At 26.7% G+C, this 14531-nt stretch overlaps 7 protein-coding genes across 7 annotated transcripts; 2 read left to right on the top strand and 5 right to left on the bottom strand.

Moving 5' to 3' along the window:
* Positions 1-135: 135 nt before the first annotated feature.
* On the bottom strand, positions 136-3139 carry BBS9 (Bardet-Biedl syndrome 9). The gene is made up of 5 exons (XM_027342894.2): positions 2998-3139; positions 2685-2924; positions 2480-2596; positions 679-2399; positions 136-613 (listed from the first exon to the last, which is right to left on the bottom strand). Exons 1-5 carry the CDS (start codon positions 3107-3109, stop codon positions 212-214), a joined length of 2592 nt encoding a protein of 863 aa, XP_027198695.2. The 5' UTR covers positions 3110-3139; the 3' UTR covers positions 136-211.
* A 167-nt stretch (positions 3140-3306) lies between these two features.
* STUB1 (STIP1 homology and U-box containing protein 1) lies at positions 3307-4725 on the bottom strand. The gene is made up of 4 exons (XM_027342868.2): positions 4554-4725; positions 4266-4464; positions 3883-4199; positions 3307-3812 (listed from the first exon to the last, which is right to left on the bottom strand). Exons 1-4 carry the CDS (start codon positions 4659-4661, stop codon positions 3570-3572), a joined length of 867 nt encoding a protein of 288 aa, XP_027198669.1. The 5' UTR covers positions 4662-4725; the 3' UTR covers positions 3307-3569.
* A 614-nt stretch (positions 4726-5339) lies between these two features.
* Positions 5340-6741, bottom strand: LOC113792911 (ubiquitin-conjugating enzyme E2 S). The gene is made up of 3 exons (XM_027342869.2): positions 6590-6741; positions 6352-6499; positions 5340-6274 (listed from the first exon to the last, which is right to left on the bottom strand). Exons 1-3 carry the CDS (start codon positions 6593-6595, stop codon positions 5607-5609), a joined length of 822 nt encoding a protein of 273 aa, XP_027198670.2. The 5' UTR covers positions 6596-6741; the 3' UTR covers positions 5340-5606.
* Positions 6742-6780: 39 nt separating this feature from the next.
* On the top strand, positions 6781-8108 carry Use1 (Vesicle transport protein Use1). Its single transcript, XM_027342866.2, has 3 exons — positions 6781-7032; positions 7112-7167; positions 7244-8108. Exons 1-3 carry the CDS (start codon positions 6922-6924, stop codon positions 8007-8009), a joined length of 933 nt encoding a protein of 310 aa, XP_027198667.2. The 5' UTR covers positions 6781-6921; the 3' UTR covers positions 8010-8108.
* A 218-nt stretch (positions 8109-8326) lies between these two features.
* On the top strand, positions 8327-10893 carry LOC113792908 (sorting nexin-29). Its single transcript, XM_027342865.2, is given in 7 exon segments — positions 8327-8642; positions 8715-8854; positions 8912-8951; positions 8953-9034; positions 9097-10193; positions 10271-10695; positions 10757-10893. Coding segments are annotated over 7 exon segments (1995 nt in total). The 5' UTR covers positions 8327-8540; the 3' UTR covers positions 10866-10893.
* A 158-nt stretch (positions 10894-11051) lies between these two features.
* Josd (Josephin domain containing) lies at positions 11052-12147 on the bottom strand. The gene is made up of 4 exons (XM_075825052.1): positions 12123-12147; positions 11583-11883; positions 11318-11507; positions 11052-11253 (listed from the first exon to the last, which is right to left on the bottom strand). Exons 1-4 carry the CDS (start codon positions 12145-12147, stop codon positions 11140-11142), a joined length of 630 nt encoding a protein of 209 aa, XP_075681167.1. The 3' UTR covers positions 11052-11139.
* Positions 12148-12199: 52 nt separating this feature from the next.
* On the bottom strand, positions 12200-14521 carry alpha-Man-Ib (alpha-Mannosidase class I b). Its single transcript, XM_027342864.2, has 4 exons — positions 14262-14521; positions 13636-14191; positions 13460-13552; positions 12200-13393 (listed from the first exon to the last, which is right to left on the bottom strand). The coding sequence occupies exons 1-4, from the start codon at positions 14319-14321 to the stop codon at positions 12261-12263; spliced, it is 1842 nt and encodes a 613-aa protein (XP_027198665.2). The 5' UTR covers positions 14322-14521; the 3' UTR covers positions 12200-12260.
* Between the last annotated feature and the right edge of the window lie 10 nt (positions 14522-14531).

The following is a 14531-nucleotide window of genomic DNA, read 5'->3' as shown; positions in this document are numbered from 1 at the left end:
ATAAATAGCGTGGTTGTATCTCCTTGCTTGCTTCCATCAATAATTCTTCTTCTTTTCTTTCAATATTTGATTGAAGCGGCTCATTCCTATACAGTTTATACCGTGTAAGTTTATCAAGAAAAAATGTACACTTCTGCCATCTAATGTCATTTTATTTTGTTTTTATTTTTTGAAATTTTTTCAAAAAATTTTTTCAAAAAATTTTTTTTTTCTAATTTGAAAATTCAATCGAAATCAAATCGATTGATAATTTTTCATGAATCTGATTGAATATATTTAGTAAAATTTTCTGTTCATTTTGTTGTTGTTTTTGTTTTTGTTGCTGTTGTTGTTGTTGTTTTGGTTCAATCATCTGTATCATTTTAACTAAATCTTTGTTCATTTGAAATATTTCCAATATACTTTGCAGAAATAATTCTTCCCAATCATTATTAAAATTTGATAATTGATAAATTTGTATTAATTTGGAAAATTTTTCCAGTGAATCGGTTGAATTTGATTTTCGTCCTTGTTCTAATATTAATCGCCAAATATTTAGTATTGTCCAAACATGATAATTACAAATGTTGATTAATTTTTCCAAATGAATAATATTATCAATGTTTTTGGTTATCTAAAAGGAGAGAAACAAAAACAAAAATGAAAACAAACATTGAAACGACATTGAATAATACTTACTTTTTTCTGTATCAATGTTAATAATTTAGAAAAATTATCCAATGAAGCTGGTGTTTTATCTTTTGATTTGACTAATATACGTTTTTGTAGTACACGATAATGTTGTGAAAATTTTGAAATTTCATCTTTAATTTTTTTCATTTGATTTTTCCTGTTTATACGATTACTAATGGCCAATTGCAGTTGATCGATTAGATTGAAATTCATTTGAATTGATTCAATTTTTTTGGTTTCTGGTGATTTATTCATCGAAATACGCCAAAATAATTGTTGCAACGTTATATAAAGACCACCAAGATCATTACTTTCAACAATAATTGTTACATTCGATTCTGACCATTGTATTTTGATTGTCGAATGAATTTGTTCATAATTTTCAAAACAAAATGAAAAATTATTTGAATGATTTGTTTGAAAAAGATCACCGAAAAGATTTGATAATAACTGTGTAGATTTACTATCCGTTGTTGATGATAATGATTTTGTAAACATAATTTTTATCGAATATTTTCGACCACCATTCATCGTTGTTGTTGATGCTGATGTTGTTGATGATGATATTAATTTTACTAAACATTCAAATGGAATAAATAAATTTTTCGTTATAATTCTTGATACATTATCCATTGTATACATTATTGAATATTTAATTTTTGTTGATAATGATAAAAGATTTTCATGTTTGAATTGAATTCGCAATTGAAATTGTTGTCGTTGATCAAGTTTATCGATTAAAATTTCTTCCGGTTCAATCAAATAAAAATCATTTTGATGTAATAATAATTTTACATTGGAAATTGTTTTCATTGGTATCAATTCAATAATCATTATTAGTTGTTCGGATTGTTGATTTTTTTGACATTCAATTAGATTAATATCGATCGGGCCATCGGTCAATCGATTTTCACGTTCATTTTCAATTTGATTTTGATTTTGATTACTATTCATATGTTCAAAATTAATCATTTTTTTCAATTCCATTAATTCTTCTTCAATTTTTTCATTATTACCGGTATTAGTTTGTAATAATGGTAATGCTATTATACGCAGAGATGGATTCGTTCCCAAATATCCAAAAGTTAATTGTCCTTGATCGGATAGCAAAACAATACTGCCGGTAATATCGTTGAGGTTCGCCCGGCGAATAGCAATCGGTATGAATGGAATTTTTGTTGCCCATCTTAGTATATCATTCTGATACAATAACATATTGTTCATATGTGTTCCAATCAATATGATTATCGAATCTTTTTTATCATTACCAAATATACAAAAACAACTTGGATTTGAATCAAATTTTTTCACAAAAAATAATGTTCCATTATCACGAAGAACACAAAGATTTTTTTCACCCAATATCCCGATATACCATCGATCTAATTGTACTGTTTGCAAATCAATGATTGGTTCACCAAATTCATATGACCATTCTGGAACGGAAATTTTTCCTTGTCCATCATTATTATTATTGAATGAATTGTTTGCTGTTGTAGAATTCATAGCCAATTCACGATATTGATAACATTGAATTGTATATAAATCATCAACAATAATAATAAAATCACGATTAGGAATATAGGTAAAATCTATTGGAAATTTCTTCAACAATCCATTGTTGTTGTTGGTTTGACGATGATTCCAATTATAACCAAATGAAAATGTTTCATTTTCATAAAATTCAAATGTAGATTCTATATTTTGTATACAGATAATATCTTTGCCTTGTTTTTGTTGTTTTTGAAGAAAACAAAATTATCAATCAAAAATCAAAAGATTTTCAAAAAGTTTTTTTTGCCCTTACCTTTAGTTGTTTGTCCTAATGGTCCAATCAACATATTGACGGCTTTATGGCTAAATTCCAATTCATAGATAAGTAGAATGTTGTATGATGTTCCATGATCTGTTACGCCAGATGTTGCTACAAGTGAGAAAACAAAAATGAGAGAAACAAAAATTCAGTTAAAGAAAGTTGCATCAGTGGTGATGATAAAAAGAAGTTGAATTACACGAAATTGAATAAACACATAATTTATTCGGATGTAATATAGCCAACTGTACATTTGCCGAATTCAACAGATATCCAGATGCAATTTGTAATATTGGATTTTTGAAATCAACTTCCAATAATTGATCAGATATTTGAAATAGATTTTGTTCATTCGTTTTAATCTGATCATTATTATTATTATTCAATATTATTTTGAATATACGAACAATACCGTTGAAACTTCCGACGATTATTTTGTCTATGCAACAAACAAGAACAAAGCAAAAACAACATAAATGAAAGTTGACAAAGTTGACATCAAATATCCTTACCAAATCCATCCGGTTCATTATCAATATTCGCCACACAAATTGATAATTTATCAAATTCTTCATCATCACCAAGATTTGTTGACCAAAATTCCCGTAAATGAAACAATGTCATTATTTCGAATGTTTTTCACTGATATTCGAAATTCGAACGAATTTTGCTCACTCAACCAAATTCGAATGACCCGGTTGGATCAAAATAACATCAAACAACAAAAAAATGAAAGTATCCCATGGTAACCGTGATTCTTGGATACTCAAAAAAAAAAAAAATGTCAACAAAAAAAATTGAAAAAAAAACTAGAAAAAAAATGAATTTTCATAAAACAAAATTTAATAATTTATTCAGTAAGATTATATAACAGATTATATTAGATGTTTTCATCTTCGTTTTCCTTCAAGGCACTCAAAACATTCGAATAATCATCATCGATTCCATTTTTTTGTTTTTTACATGCAAAATGTTTTTGTTCCGGGGAAAAAAAATAATAATAATTTACAAGAACGCGAGAGATGATGTGAACAAAACAAATATTGATGGATGGTATCCAATCTTGATGAATTTGGATGGTCATTCAATAATCATTAGCCCATTCATTTTCAGCTAAAAAATTATCAATAACTTCTTTCATTGCTAAATTTGGTATTAATTGATTTGCGGTTAATGGTGTACGTGTAACCGGATCAAAATGACCAACACGTTGTAAATGTTCATCAATATCTTTACGATCATATGTAATACCACTTGGTGTTATAACTGGATCTTGCATTATTTCAAAACTTATTTTACCGCAAAGATAATCCGGTACTTCACGTTTCTGTTAAGAATAAATGAAATTGAAATGGAAAAAATTGAAAAAAAAAACAAAGCAAAGAAAACAATAATACCTTTCGTCTATCATCGACCATTTGAAATAATTCATTTGTAGCAACAATACGTTCATCAAATGTTTGATGTATCATTTGTTCTAATTGTTTAATAATTTGTTCATCTTTAACAACTTCATCACAAATATCTTGTTTAAGTTTTAACATTTGTTGTTCTTTATCTTTATGAATCAAATCACAAAGATAACTTTGTAGTTCAATTTCAGCACGAATACGTTTCTCTTCCATCATGTTCCAACGTTTCTTTTTGGCTAATCGTATTTGATAGGCAATTTCATCACCATAATTTCGTTTAGTTTCTTTTGATAATTCTAATGCTGTGATTATATTTCAAGGAAAGAACTGAATTAGAAAAAGATTCAATCAATCAATCACAAATATACCTTTCTGTAGATGAGCAATCGATTCATCATAATGACCTAATTCTAATAAACCTAAACCAAGAAAAAAATGTCCTTTAATTGAATTTGGATCCAATTCCAATGACCGACGACTATCATCACATGATGCATCCCAATTTTTTAATTTCAAATGACAAAGTGCACGATTTGTATAGAATGTTGGTGTTGATGGGCTACGATTCTGTTATTGTTTTTTTGGGGGGGGGAAATGATAAATGTGTTTAATATTCGAAAAATTCAAATCAAAAATCAAAAAAAAAGTAAACTTACAATAGCCTGGCTATAAAGATTAATAGCATCTTCATATTTATGTAATGAAAAATATTTATTTCCTTCATCTTTTAATTCTAATGCAGACATTATTTCTTTACGTTTCATAATAATATTTCTTGTTTGAATATCTTGCCTGGATGTTGCTGATTGACCAATCTTTGGTTGAAATGAATTTTTTATTTTATCGGGTGATGGTTAAAAACAACAACAAAAATAATAATAATAATAATTTTCAAATGTCAGATGGTTATTTTACTTTTCAAAATAAAAAAAGAAAAGCACGTTTATCTAATCTTTTTTCGTTCGTTTGGTTTGTTTTTGATTGAAATAATGAAAATTCATTCGATAACGATGATTATGGCAAATTATTAAACAAACATAACTCGTTGATAATTTGATAATCTGTTTTTGAAGAAAAAAAACTAAATTTTTTAAAATAAAAATTTTTTGCTTTTTTGGATTGTCAACTTTTGCTGTTGTTGTTGTTGCTTGAACTCAGTTCGAACAAACAACAAAAAAAATATTGCAGCAATTTTTTTCTTCTCTTGGATTGCTGCAACAAATCAGCCAAGTTAAAGTCGCACAACGCTATTATTATATAGAAAACAGCGTTTCTCAACCAATCTCCGTCAATCCGCCGATTTGATCAGCCGAAAAAATTCAAAATTTTTAAAAATTTTTTTTTAAATTTACAATTTGTAATTTTTTTTCAAATTTTTTGAGTAAATTTTGTTTTTGTAAAATCTTTTCTGGTGCAAGATAAAAAATAAATTCGCATGCAAATTCACCATAATTCATAATTAATTAATATGATCAAAATTGAAAAAAATTAAAGAAATAAAGAAAAAATAATTAACATTTAAATTATTAGATAAAATTGATTATGAATGAAAAAATTATTGTTGCTGTTGTTGTTGTGGATATATATTGAAGAAAAATCATAAGAATAATTCAGTGTTGAATAAATTGCATTTGAAGACAAGAAGATGCTTAATGCTTAGTTTGATATCCTAAATGAAATCTGCTGTGAATGATGATGATGATTGATTTTCACAGCCTTTTCAATGTTCGTTTATGTTTATTCTGTGTTACTGATGATGATGATGATGATGATGATTTTGATTGCTGTAGATTACGATTTTTCATTTGTTGTTGCTGTTGTTGATCAATTGTTATATTCATTGTATTCATAATATTAAGATTATTAGCCGGTCTTTTTGTTAATGGCATTAGATCATTATTTGATGATGATGATTTTGTCTTATTGGCAGTTGATGATTGTGTTGAAGAATCACCGCTTGTTGTTGATTCATAATCATTTCGAACATTTTTATCATCGTCATCATTATTTTCATTACAATTTCTATTATCAAAACATTGTTGTTGTTGTATTGAACGTTTTGCATGAATTTCTGTTATCATTTTTGCCCGTCGATAATATTCATCATAATTTTCTAATAATAATTTTGCTGCATCTTCATTCAATGCTGATTCTGGATTCGGTACAATAAGTAAACATTTTATAACCAATAATAAATGTTTGATGCCTAGATTTTCATTCCAATCTTTTTTCAATGTATTTACACAAATTTCACCATTTCTCGAAACGTTTGGATGAAAGATTTTTGTTTGAAAATAACCTTTTGGTGGTTGTGCGGGAAATGATTTTCCAAGCAAAAGTTTTACACGAAATGAACCGTTTTGGTATGGTGTACCAGCTTGAAGAAAGATTACAGTAAAAAAACAAAAACAAAATTAATATCAAAACCATCAAAGTTTTGTGAAAAAATTTTACCTGGTCCTTCAACAATTGCCTGTATATCGGAAACATCTTCTTCATTCGGTATTAATTTAATACCTTCAGGTGGTGTTTTTATTAATTCGGCTAATTCTTTTGAAATTTTTCTCAATACATTTGGTGCTAAATTTTCAACATTTGAAGACTTTTTTTGTTTGGGAAAAAATTAAAAAACAAAACAAAATTTTCAATCAAATGAAAAAAATTGGCTATAACTTATTGATCAAAAACTTACCGACATGATTATCAAAATTTCGATTTTTTTTTCTTTGGATTAATTTAATTATGGAATAAAAAACATCCAAAACAAAACAAAAATCATCAAAAACGAGAAAAAATTTCAACGGTTTTTTCTCTTGCTCTCGACAGGAGTGAGCTCGCAATACAAAAAAACATAATTTCTATGCGCCTATTTCAACCTTTCTGGTGGTGAAATGAACAGCGAAAAAGATTTCGAACACGTAATCCGAACGAAAAGAAAATCTTCGAAAAATTTTCCAAACATCTTTTTTACAAATTAATCCAGATTTATAATTTACTTTGCGTTTTAAAACAGAAAAACAAAACATGACCATCATACATCGTAGTAAAAATCATATTAATATTATGAATCTATTGTCAAAATGTGAATATAGATTTCAACTGATTAATGATAAATCGGATTGGCGTTTAGAACAGGTGATTATTGATAAACACACATTTGATGATGTTTTGATTCGAGTTAATTTTTCCTTTTTTTCCCCATTCTAATTATTAGTATATAAAATCTATATTTCAAATGCTTGAACAAGAAGAAATGAATACGGGTAAATTGTAAGCATGTTTTACTTCCAAAAAAAATGATTCTTTTTTCAAAATATTTTCCATTTTTTTTTTTGCTGGAAATCAGAAATGATGAATTGGTTGCAGCAAAAAAGAAAGCACAATTTTTTCAAGGATTACTTGATGCACATTCAAAAGATACAACTATATTGGAACAATATTCAATTATAAATTCATTACAATCAAATTCAACAACAGCGATACAACAACAACAACAACAAATGGAAAATGAAACAAAACGAATACATTTAACCGAAATAGCTAAATGTGATAAACGAATGAAAAAAGAATTATTATCATCACGATTAACGACCGACAACAAAACAACGACCGCTGATGATAAGAATGAAAACCATGAAAATCGAATACGAAATACTAAAAATAAAAATTATGAAGATATTATTAAATATCATGAATTATTACAAGAAAAAGTTACAAACGAAATGGTTATATTAGTACAAAATTTAAAACAAAATCTAACAACAAGTAATGAAATTGTTAAAAAAGATACCGAATTATTGGAAAAAACTAATCAATTTACTGAAAAAAATGTAACGAATTTAAGAAAAAATGCTGATAAAATACGTGAATTTGCAAGCGCTGCTTGTGAATATTGGCTTTGGATATCATTAACATTAGTTATATTTATATTTTTATTTATGGTTATTTTTATTCGATTATTTCCAAAAAAAGCAACTATAATTGTTATTAATAATATTGCTGGCCAACAACAACAACAACCATATCATCATCAATCATTACAACCATCATCGGATCAAATCAATGCCTATACAAACGATATTAATGATGGCAATCAAAGGATTGAATTGTAATATTATCTAAAAGCAAAGACAAAAACCCACAAAAAAATATGAAATCAAAATAAAAATTTTTCAAAAAAAAATCCAATAAAAAACTCCCATAAAAAAATATACCGAACGTTTTTGAATGTTTTTTTCCATCGAATTTTAATGCGCACGAGCAAAACGAACACATCTTTTCACTGTGTGTTTTGCACACACAAGCTGATCGATTGATGGTATTCAATAAAAATTTTTTCGTTTTGTTTTCGTTTTGAATCAATGTGTGATGCAAAAGAAAAATCTTTTTTTCTTTCCCGTTAGTAAAGATAACCATTTTTTTTTCTTTGTAAGAAAATTTGCATCCAAATATACGATCGTCTCTTTCTTGTACGCGCATATACCATATTGTTGGATTTTTTTTTCTTTTTCTTATTTATTTGTTTTTGGTGAGAAAAAAGGAGAAAAATAAATAAAGAAATGTCGTCATCATCATCATCATCATTATTGTTGACATTTGTATCGCTTTAATCAACATCAACATATGATTTTATTTACTCAACAATGTCTTTAACAACAATACCAACATCGACAAACAGTGATAACCTTAAATGTCAACAACAACATCAGCTACTTATCAATCGATTAAATTCATTAATAACTCAGGTATTAATACCAATTGTGATAATTCTCTCTTCTTAACTACATATGTCTTTGTTTTTATTTTGAAATTTATAGTGCCAGAATCGTTTTGTTAATCGTTATGAATTAGCAACTGAAAATGATCAATTAATTTCCAATCTTTTAATAATAATTGAAGAAATTTTTACTAATGGTTTATTGACAAAAAAATCGAATAAAATTCTTGGACGTGGAAAGTAAGAGTAAACAGTTGACATGAATCGAACGTTTTTGCTTAACATATGTTTTTATAGTAAATTATTTAGCAATATTCTTTCTAAAAATGATACAAATCCAATGTTTTTGGAATTATATCAGTGCGTTTCTTACCGAACATGAATTGAAACGATTTTTATCATTACGTTTTGTCCATACGGGTAAATTGTTTTTTTTTGATTTTCTGATCATCATGAATAAATCATAATTTTCAATATGATAGATTTAGGTCGAGGACGTTCATGGATTCGTAATTGTTTAAATGAACATTCATTGGAAAAATATTTTCTAATGATTGTTGAAGATACGCAAGAACATCGACAACAATTTTATGATGATTGGGCCTTATTATTGTCTCAGGAACAGATTGATGGATTACCTTCATCATTCAAAAGTTTAAATTCAATTCTTTTTGCCCTTAATATTGATAATGCTGATTTGGATCGGCCATCATCATCACAATCATCTTCATCGCCGAAAAAATTCAATAATGATGATGATGATGATACGATGATCAAATCTTTGGCACCGATACGAAAAAATGATGAAAATAATCGTTTAGTGAAATCGACAAGAAAAAAAAGTAATTTAATTATCATACATGATAATGATGATGATGATGATGTTGATGATGAATATGATGAAGGTCAAGAAACATCGGTTGCATGTCTTGCACGTAGTGCACCAGTCAATTCATTTCTTCAATCATCAAGTATGTCAACAATTGTAACTCAAGAATCATTTCTTGATGAAACCAACAATTCATCCGAAACTAAACGTAGTTTATCATCATTATCTATAAATAATGAATCTGATTCATCAAAATTAATTTTATATCCAATTTCGGATGATGTTAATATTTTACCATCATCATCATCATCTTCATCAACAACAAATAATCCAATTTCAAATGATACAAATCAAAATAATGATAATCAAACAGATCTGTATGGGAAAATTGATGAATTACAAAAAACACGTGATCGTTTAACTAAAGAAAATAATTTACTAAATATTCAGATGAAAAAATATATTGCAACAATCGAATTACTTAAATATAATAAATGTACAATTCAATCACAGCCATCGACAACAACGGTTGAAACATATCAACAACAACAACAACAATCATCATCATCCACTCATCATAATAATGATCATTCCAATCAAACAATCAATGATTATCAGAAAAAATTGATTCAAATTTCTGAAATGCATGGTGAAATTATTGAATTTAATGAACATTTATATAAAGTCATTCAGATAAAAGATGCAATTATTGCTAGATTAAGAAATGAATTAATTGAATTACGTGGTCCAGTAAGTATTTTAATTTTTTGTTTTTTTTTGTAATTTAATTATCTTTTTTTGGTTCTTTTTTCGATCAAAAATTTTAGCTACCCGATCAAGATGAAGTAATTAGCATATCAACTGAATTAGAATCAAATACACATTCATTACAATCATTACCACAACCATTAATACATGTATGGATACCGACAGCATTTTTATCCGGTGGTTTTAAAGGAAAATCACATCATATATATCAAATATATGTACGAATTAAAGATGAAGAATGGAATGTTTATCGTCGTTATTCACAATTTTATAGTCTATATAGATTATTAAAAAATCAATATCCAACAACAGCGAAATATGAATTTCCACCGAAAAAAGCAATCGGTAATAAAGATTCTAGAGTTGTACAAGAACGTCGTAAAAAATTAGAATGTTATCTTCGTAATGTAATCAATCATATACAATTACAACATATGGATATTAATAATAAGGAAAAATTTACAACCATTTTGCCTTTTCTTAGGTATGTTTTTTTTTATTTGTTGTTCACTTTGAAATTTACTCATTTTCTCTTTTTGGATTAGTGACAAATATTTTCTACAAGATCGATCACAATCCGAATCAAATCTTAATCAACAACAACAACATCAACAACCACAACAATCAAATACAAGAAATTATCTTGGTTTTTAGAGATGCCATCATCAGTTCATCATATTATTAATTATATAAAATTCTCAATTTGTTAAATTCATCAAGAAATTTTTTTTTTCAACTGCATCATCAATTTGTTTTATTTTCATCAATTTTTTTAAAAATATTATTATTATTATTATTAGTTACAAATTATATTCAACAATTTTTTAAAAAAATAAATAAATTAAAACAAAACAAAATAAAAGAAAAATTGATTGAAGGAACACACACAAAAGAAAAAAATTATTATGTCGAAAAAAATTTGTCATTCTCATTCATTATACCAATTATTTTGTTGAGCGATTTGTTTCGTGACGATTATGAAAATTTCCGCATTCTTTTCGGCAGTTAAATTTGTCTGAAGAAATTCGAATAAATTTTCCTCCTATATAATAATTGATGATCACAAAAAAAAATTATCATCGATTTGATTTTGTTGGACAACTTACCTGGCCAATTAGGATTGGTTCTTTTAATTTCGAATCTAAATTATAATAATTTGAATCAAATTTCCTGACAGCAATCCAATGTCGTCGTGATGATGTAAAAAATGTTAATGCATTTTTCCAAAAATCACAGTCATTTGGAATATTTAATATGAAACCAAATATAACATTCAAGTTTAAACGTTTTGGATCTCTTTAGGATGGGGAAAAATGTTAAAAATTCAGTAATTAAATAATCAAACAGCAATGAATAATAATCGATAATTACTTTTTTCTATTAAACCAAATAGCATCATAATTTTTATTCTGTAATGCCATCAATAAAACATTAACATCATAATTACCGAAACCAAATTTTGATTTATGTGGATTAAACAATAATATGGATGATGGTGATAATGTTTCAGCAATTGAATCAAGATCATTTTTTGTAAATGCATTCGAATCTTGAAATAAATTATTTAATGCATGTAATGCACAAAGTTGACGACTTTGTTTTTCATGATAAATATGATTTTTATTGAATAATTTTATATTCTTTTTCTTGTTGTATTTTCGTTGTTTATAAGCTCATTTTTCGCATTATCATCATTCGTAGATTCCAATATCTGATCATCGTTCATTTTATTATTGGCCATCATCAATTTGTGTGATCGCCACCAATTTGGCCATCAACAAACAAAACTAAAAAAAAACCATGGAAGATTAACCAAAAGAAAAAACAACCTAATTCATTTTCAAATAAATTCAATCATTTTTTCATTCCAAACAAATCAAAATAAAAATAAACAACATTGAATGAGAAAACTTTCCATTAAAATCAATTGCACCATGGGCAAAACGAAAAAAAGTTTCAGAAATAATAATAATTTTTTTGAATTCGAATTTTGCTATCACAAAATAAGCTTTTATTTATTATTATTTTTACAAACACAAACAGAATTTTCTAAACTCTTCTTGGTAATAAATGTCCTTCAGTATTGAAAACATAATTATTTAACAATTTTCGTATAATTTTATGATCATCCATAAATAATAAATAAAGATATTTCAATGTTTCAGCCAGCCAAAATGATTCCATTTTATCTTTTGGTTTAACATTTTTTGGATGACGAACATCATTGATTGTTGTATAACCACCGGTATTAATACGTGTATATTTTTGAAATGCATTAAAAACTTGTAAACCCCAATCACGATAAATTTGTTTACCAGTTATATGATAAAGAAAAAATAATGATTCAACAAATTCTGGACGTAATAGATTATGTGTATCTCTTGGTTTGATATAAAAATCACCATCTTGATAATCTTGACCAAAATAACCAATTTCAGGTGATAAACCAGTTTCAGTTAAATTATACATATAATGACATGTACGTGCTAAATCTTCAGCTAATTTTAAATGATTAATAAATGTTTCATTTACAATTTGTAATCGATAAAATGGTTGTAAATGTTCATGATAATAGCCTAATGCTAATGTACCGGATAAAAAACAAACCAAATGATCCATTTTTGGATGTATTGATTGCTGATCTGTATTTAATATTTCACCAATATATAATAATTTTAGTTTACTCTTTGTTCTTGACGTTAAACGATTTTCAATAGCATCAATCGATCGAATATAATCATCCAATAAAAATTCAATTTTCGTTTGTAAATATTGTTTATAAAGATATTCATAATATGAATCGGCACGTGCACCCATCGTTATTGTCGATGTCATTAGATTACCCGTATAAGGATTTATATACATTGGTAGTAAATAATTTTTTCGTTGTTGTATTAAATCATGTATATGTTTTGATGTTGCAAATGATTTTTCTTCATATGATTTATCATTAGTTTCATAGGATAGATCACGAAATTCCAATTGTACACTTGATACTTCGGATAATGATGATTCAGGCATATAAGATGGTGCTTTAGCCATTTTCTTTTTCAAATTAACATCACTAAATGGTACTGTTTTACTTTGTGAATCAAAACAATGTATCAGACGATCACCAAGATCGATTGCTTTTTCCAATAAAATTTTCTCCTTACTTATATGATATGCTGACATTAATCCAGCTGTGGAACGAAGAAAAATCAAAAATTATTAATATCGAAACAAATTTGATATTCAAAACAAATTACCTAATGCACGTATAGTTGTTTCAAAACAATTAACATTTTCATTAACATCGAATGTTAGATCATTTTTAACCCATTCGAGACCCTGTTTAAATTCTGTTTGAATTTCAAATTTTTAAAAAAAGAAAAATTAATCAGAAACTTGTAGATTTTCAACAACAAAAAACAAAACAACTAACCATCATTCAGTCCAGCAATCAACAATGTATCAAGTGAATCTAAAATAGTTAAACCAATACCAAACCAATTTGAACCTTTTTGTGTAATTGGTTTTAACATATCTTTACCCCATGCATATTTACGATAACCATTCCATGAATGTTGAATTGCTTCTTGTATTAATTTTTGTTGTTCGTTTTGTTTTTTTGATGCAATAAATAATTCTTCATTGGTTATCATTTTATCACCATCATCATCATTATCATCACCATCGAGTAGAATAGATGGTAATTTTTTTGTCGAAACAAATTCTTTGTTTGTATTATCAAAATTATCTGAATTTGAATTTTGTGGTGGAAGCATAATATTATGTTCAATAAATTGTGATGGTGGATGAATATTTTGATTACTATCACCATTATTATCATTATTTAACAATGGATCAACATTTTCATCAATTCTGATAAGACTTTTCTTTGTAGCAATAAACAATACATAATAAGAGAATGTAAATAAAATAAATATAATGGCAACAATCAGATAGAAACGAAGAAATTTTGGCAATCTTTTCCATTTCTATAGAGATTATAATCAAAAAAGAAATGAAAATGAATTCAGGAAAATGAAGATCACAAAATGAACATACCCTTTTGAACAAAAGAAATGATGATTTAAAATTCGGTAATTTCTCTGTATTGAGATCCATTTGAAAAGTAAAATGATTGTATGTGTGTGCGAATGAATGAATGGAATGGAACAAAGAAAGATTTTCTAATTGAAACAAATGTGAATAATCATTATTATTGACCTAATGGATAATAATCTGATTTTTATAATTTTATTCCATGAATGATGGATAAATAAACAGTTAGAATGTTGTTGAGATCAAAAAAAATGTTCTTTTTTTTTTTTTTTT

The sequence above is a fragment of the Dermatophagoides pteronyssinus genome, unplaced genomic scaffold, assembly GCF_027571235.1.
Source record: "Dermatophagoides pteronyssinus isolate colony J.1.1.1.1 unplaced genomic scaffold, Derpt_VIB-CSIC_2022.12 sq0003, whole genome shotgun sequence".
Taxonomy (NCBI): domain Eukaryota; kingdom Metazoa; phylum Arthropoda; class Arachnida; order Sarcoptiformes; family Pyroglyphidae; genus Dermatophagoides; species Dermatophagoides pteronyssinus.
The sequence above is the reverse complement of the archived record's forward strand: the minus strand, read 5'-3'. Positions and strand labels throughout refer to the sequence as shown.

Excerpts from the sequence above, each read along its gene's own strand:
- LOC113792911 (XM_027342869.2), bottom strand. Across the intron at positions 6,275-6,351 it reads GGCAATTGTTGAAGGACCAG|CTGGTACACCATACCAAAAC; the intron begins GTAAAATTTTTT and ends TCTTTCTTCAAG.
- alpha-Man-Ib (XM_027342864.2), bottom strand. The coding sequence starts at position 14,321 with ATGGATCTCAATACAGAGAAATTACCGAATTTTAAATCATCATTTCTT. Across the intron at positions 14,192-14,261 it reads CATTTCTTTTGTTCAAAAGG|AAATGGAAAAGATTGCCAAA; the intron begins GTATGTTCATTT and ends TAATCTCTATAG. Across the intron at positions 13,394-13,459 it reads AACAACTATACGTGCATTAG|CTGGATTAATGTCAGCATAT; the intron begins GTAATTTGTTTT and ends TTCGTTCCACAG.
- BBS9 (XM_027342894.2), bottom strand. The coding sequence starts at position 3,109 with ATGACATTGTTTCATTTACGGGAATTTTGGTCAACAAATCTTGGTGAT. Across the intron at positions 2,925-2,997 it reads TAATGAACCGGATGGATTTG|ACAAAATAATCGTCGGAAGT; the intron begins GTAAGGATATTT and ends TTTGTTGCATAG. Across the intron at positions 614-678 it reads TAACATTGATACAGAAAAAA|ATAACCAAAAACATTGATAA; the intron begins GTAAGTATTATT and ends CTCTCCTTTTAG.
- Josd (XM_075825052.1), bottom strand. The coding sequence starts at position 12,147 with ATGGTGCAATTGATTTTAATGGAAA. Across the intron at positions 11,508-11,582 it reads ATTTGGTTTAATAGAAAAAA|AGATCCAAAACGTTTAAACT; the intron begins GTAATTATCGAT and ends CCCATCCTAAAG. Across the intron at positions 11,254-11,317 it reads AACCAATCCTAATTGGCCAG|GAGGAAAATTTATTCGAATT; the intron begins GTAAGTTGTCCA and ends ATTATTATATAG.
- STUB1 (XM_027342868.2), bottom strand. The coding sequence starts at position 4,661 with ATGAAACGTAAAGAAATAATGTCTGCATTAGAATTAAAAGATGAAGGA. Across the intron at positions 4,465-4,553 it reads ATCTTTATAGCCAGGCTATT|AATCGTAGCCCATCAACACC; the intron begins GTAAGTTTACTT and ends AAACAATAACAG. Across the intron at positions 3,813-3,882 it reads TGGTCGATGATAGACGAAAG|AAACGTGAAGTACCGGATTA; the intron begins GTATTATTGTTT and ends TATTCTTAACAG.
- Use1 (XM_027342866.2), top strand. The coding sequence starts at position 6,922 with ATGACCATCATACATCGTAGTAAAAATCATATTAATATTATGAATCTA. Across the intron at positions 7,033-7,111 it reads CGGATTGGCGTTTAGAACAG|TATATAAAATCTATATTTCA; the intron begins GTGATTATTGAT and ends TCTAATTATTAG. Across the intron at positions 7,168-7,243 it reads GAAATGAATACGGGTAAATT|AAATGATGAATTGGTTGCAG; the intron begins GTAAGCATGTTT and ends GCTGGAAATCAG.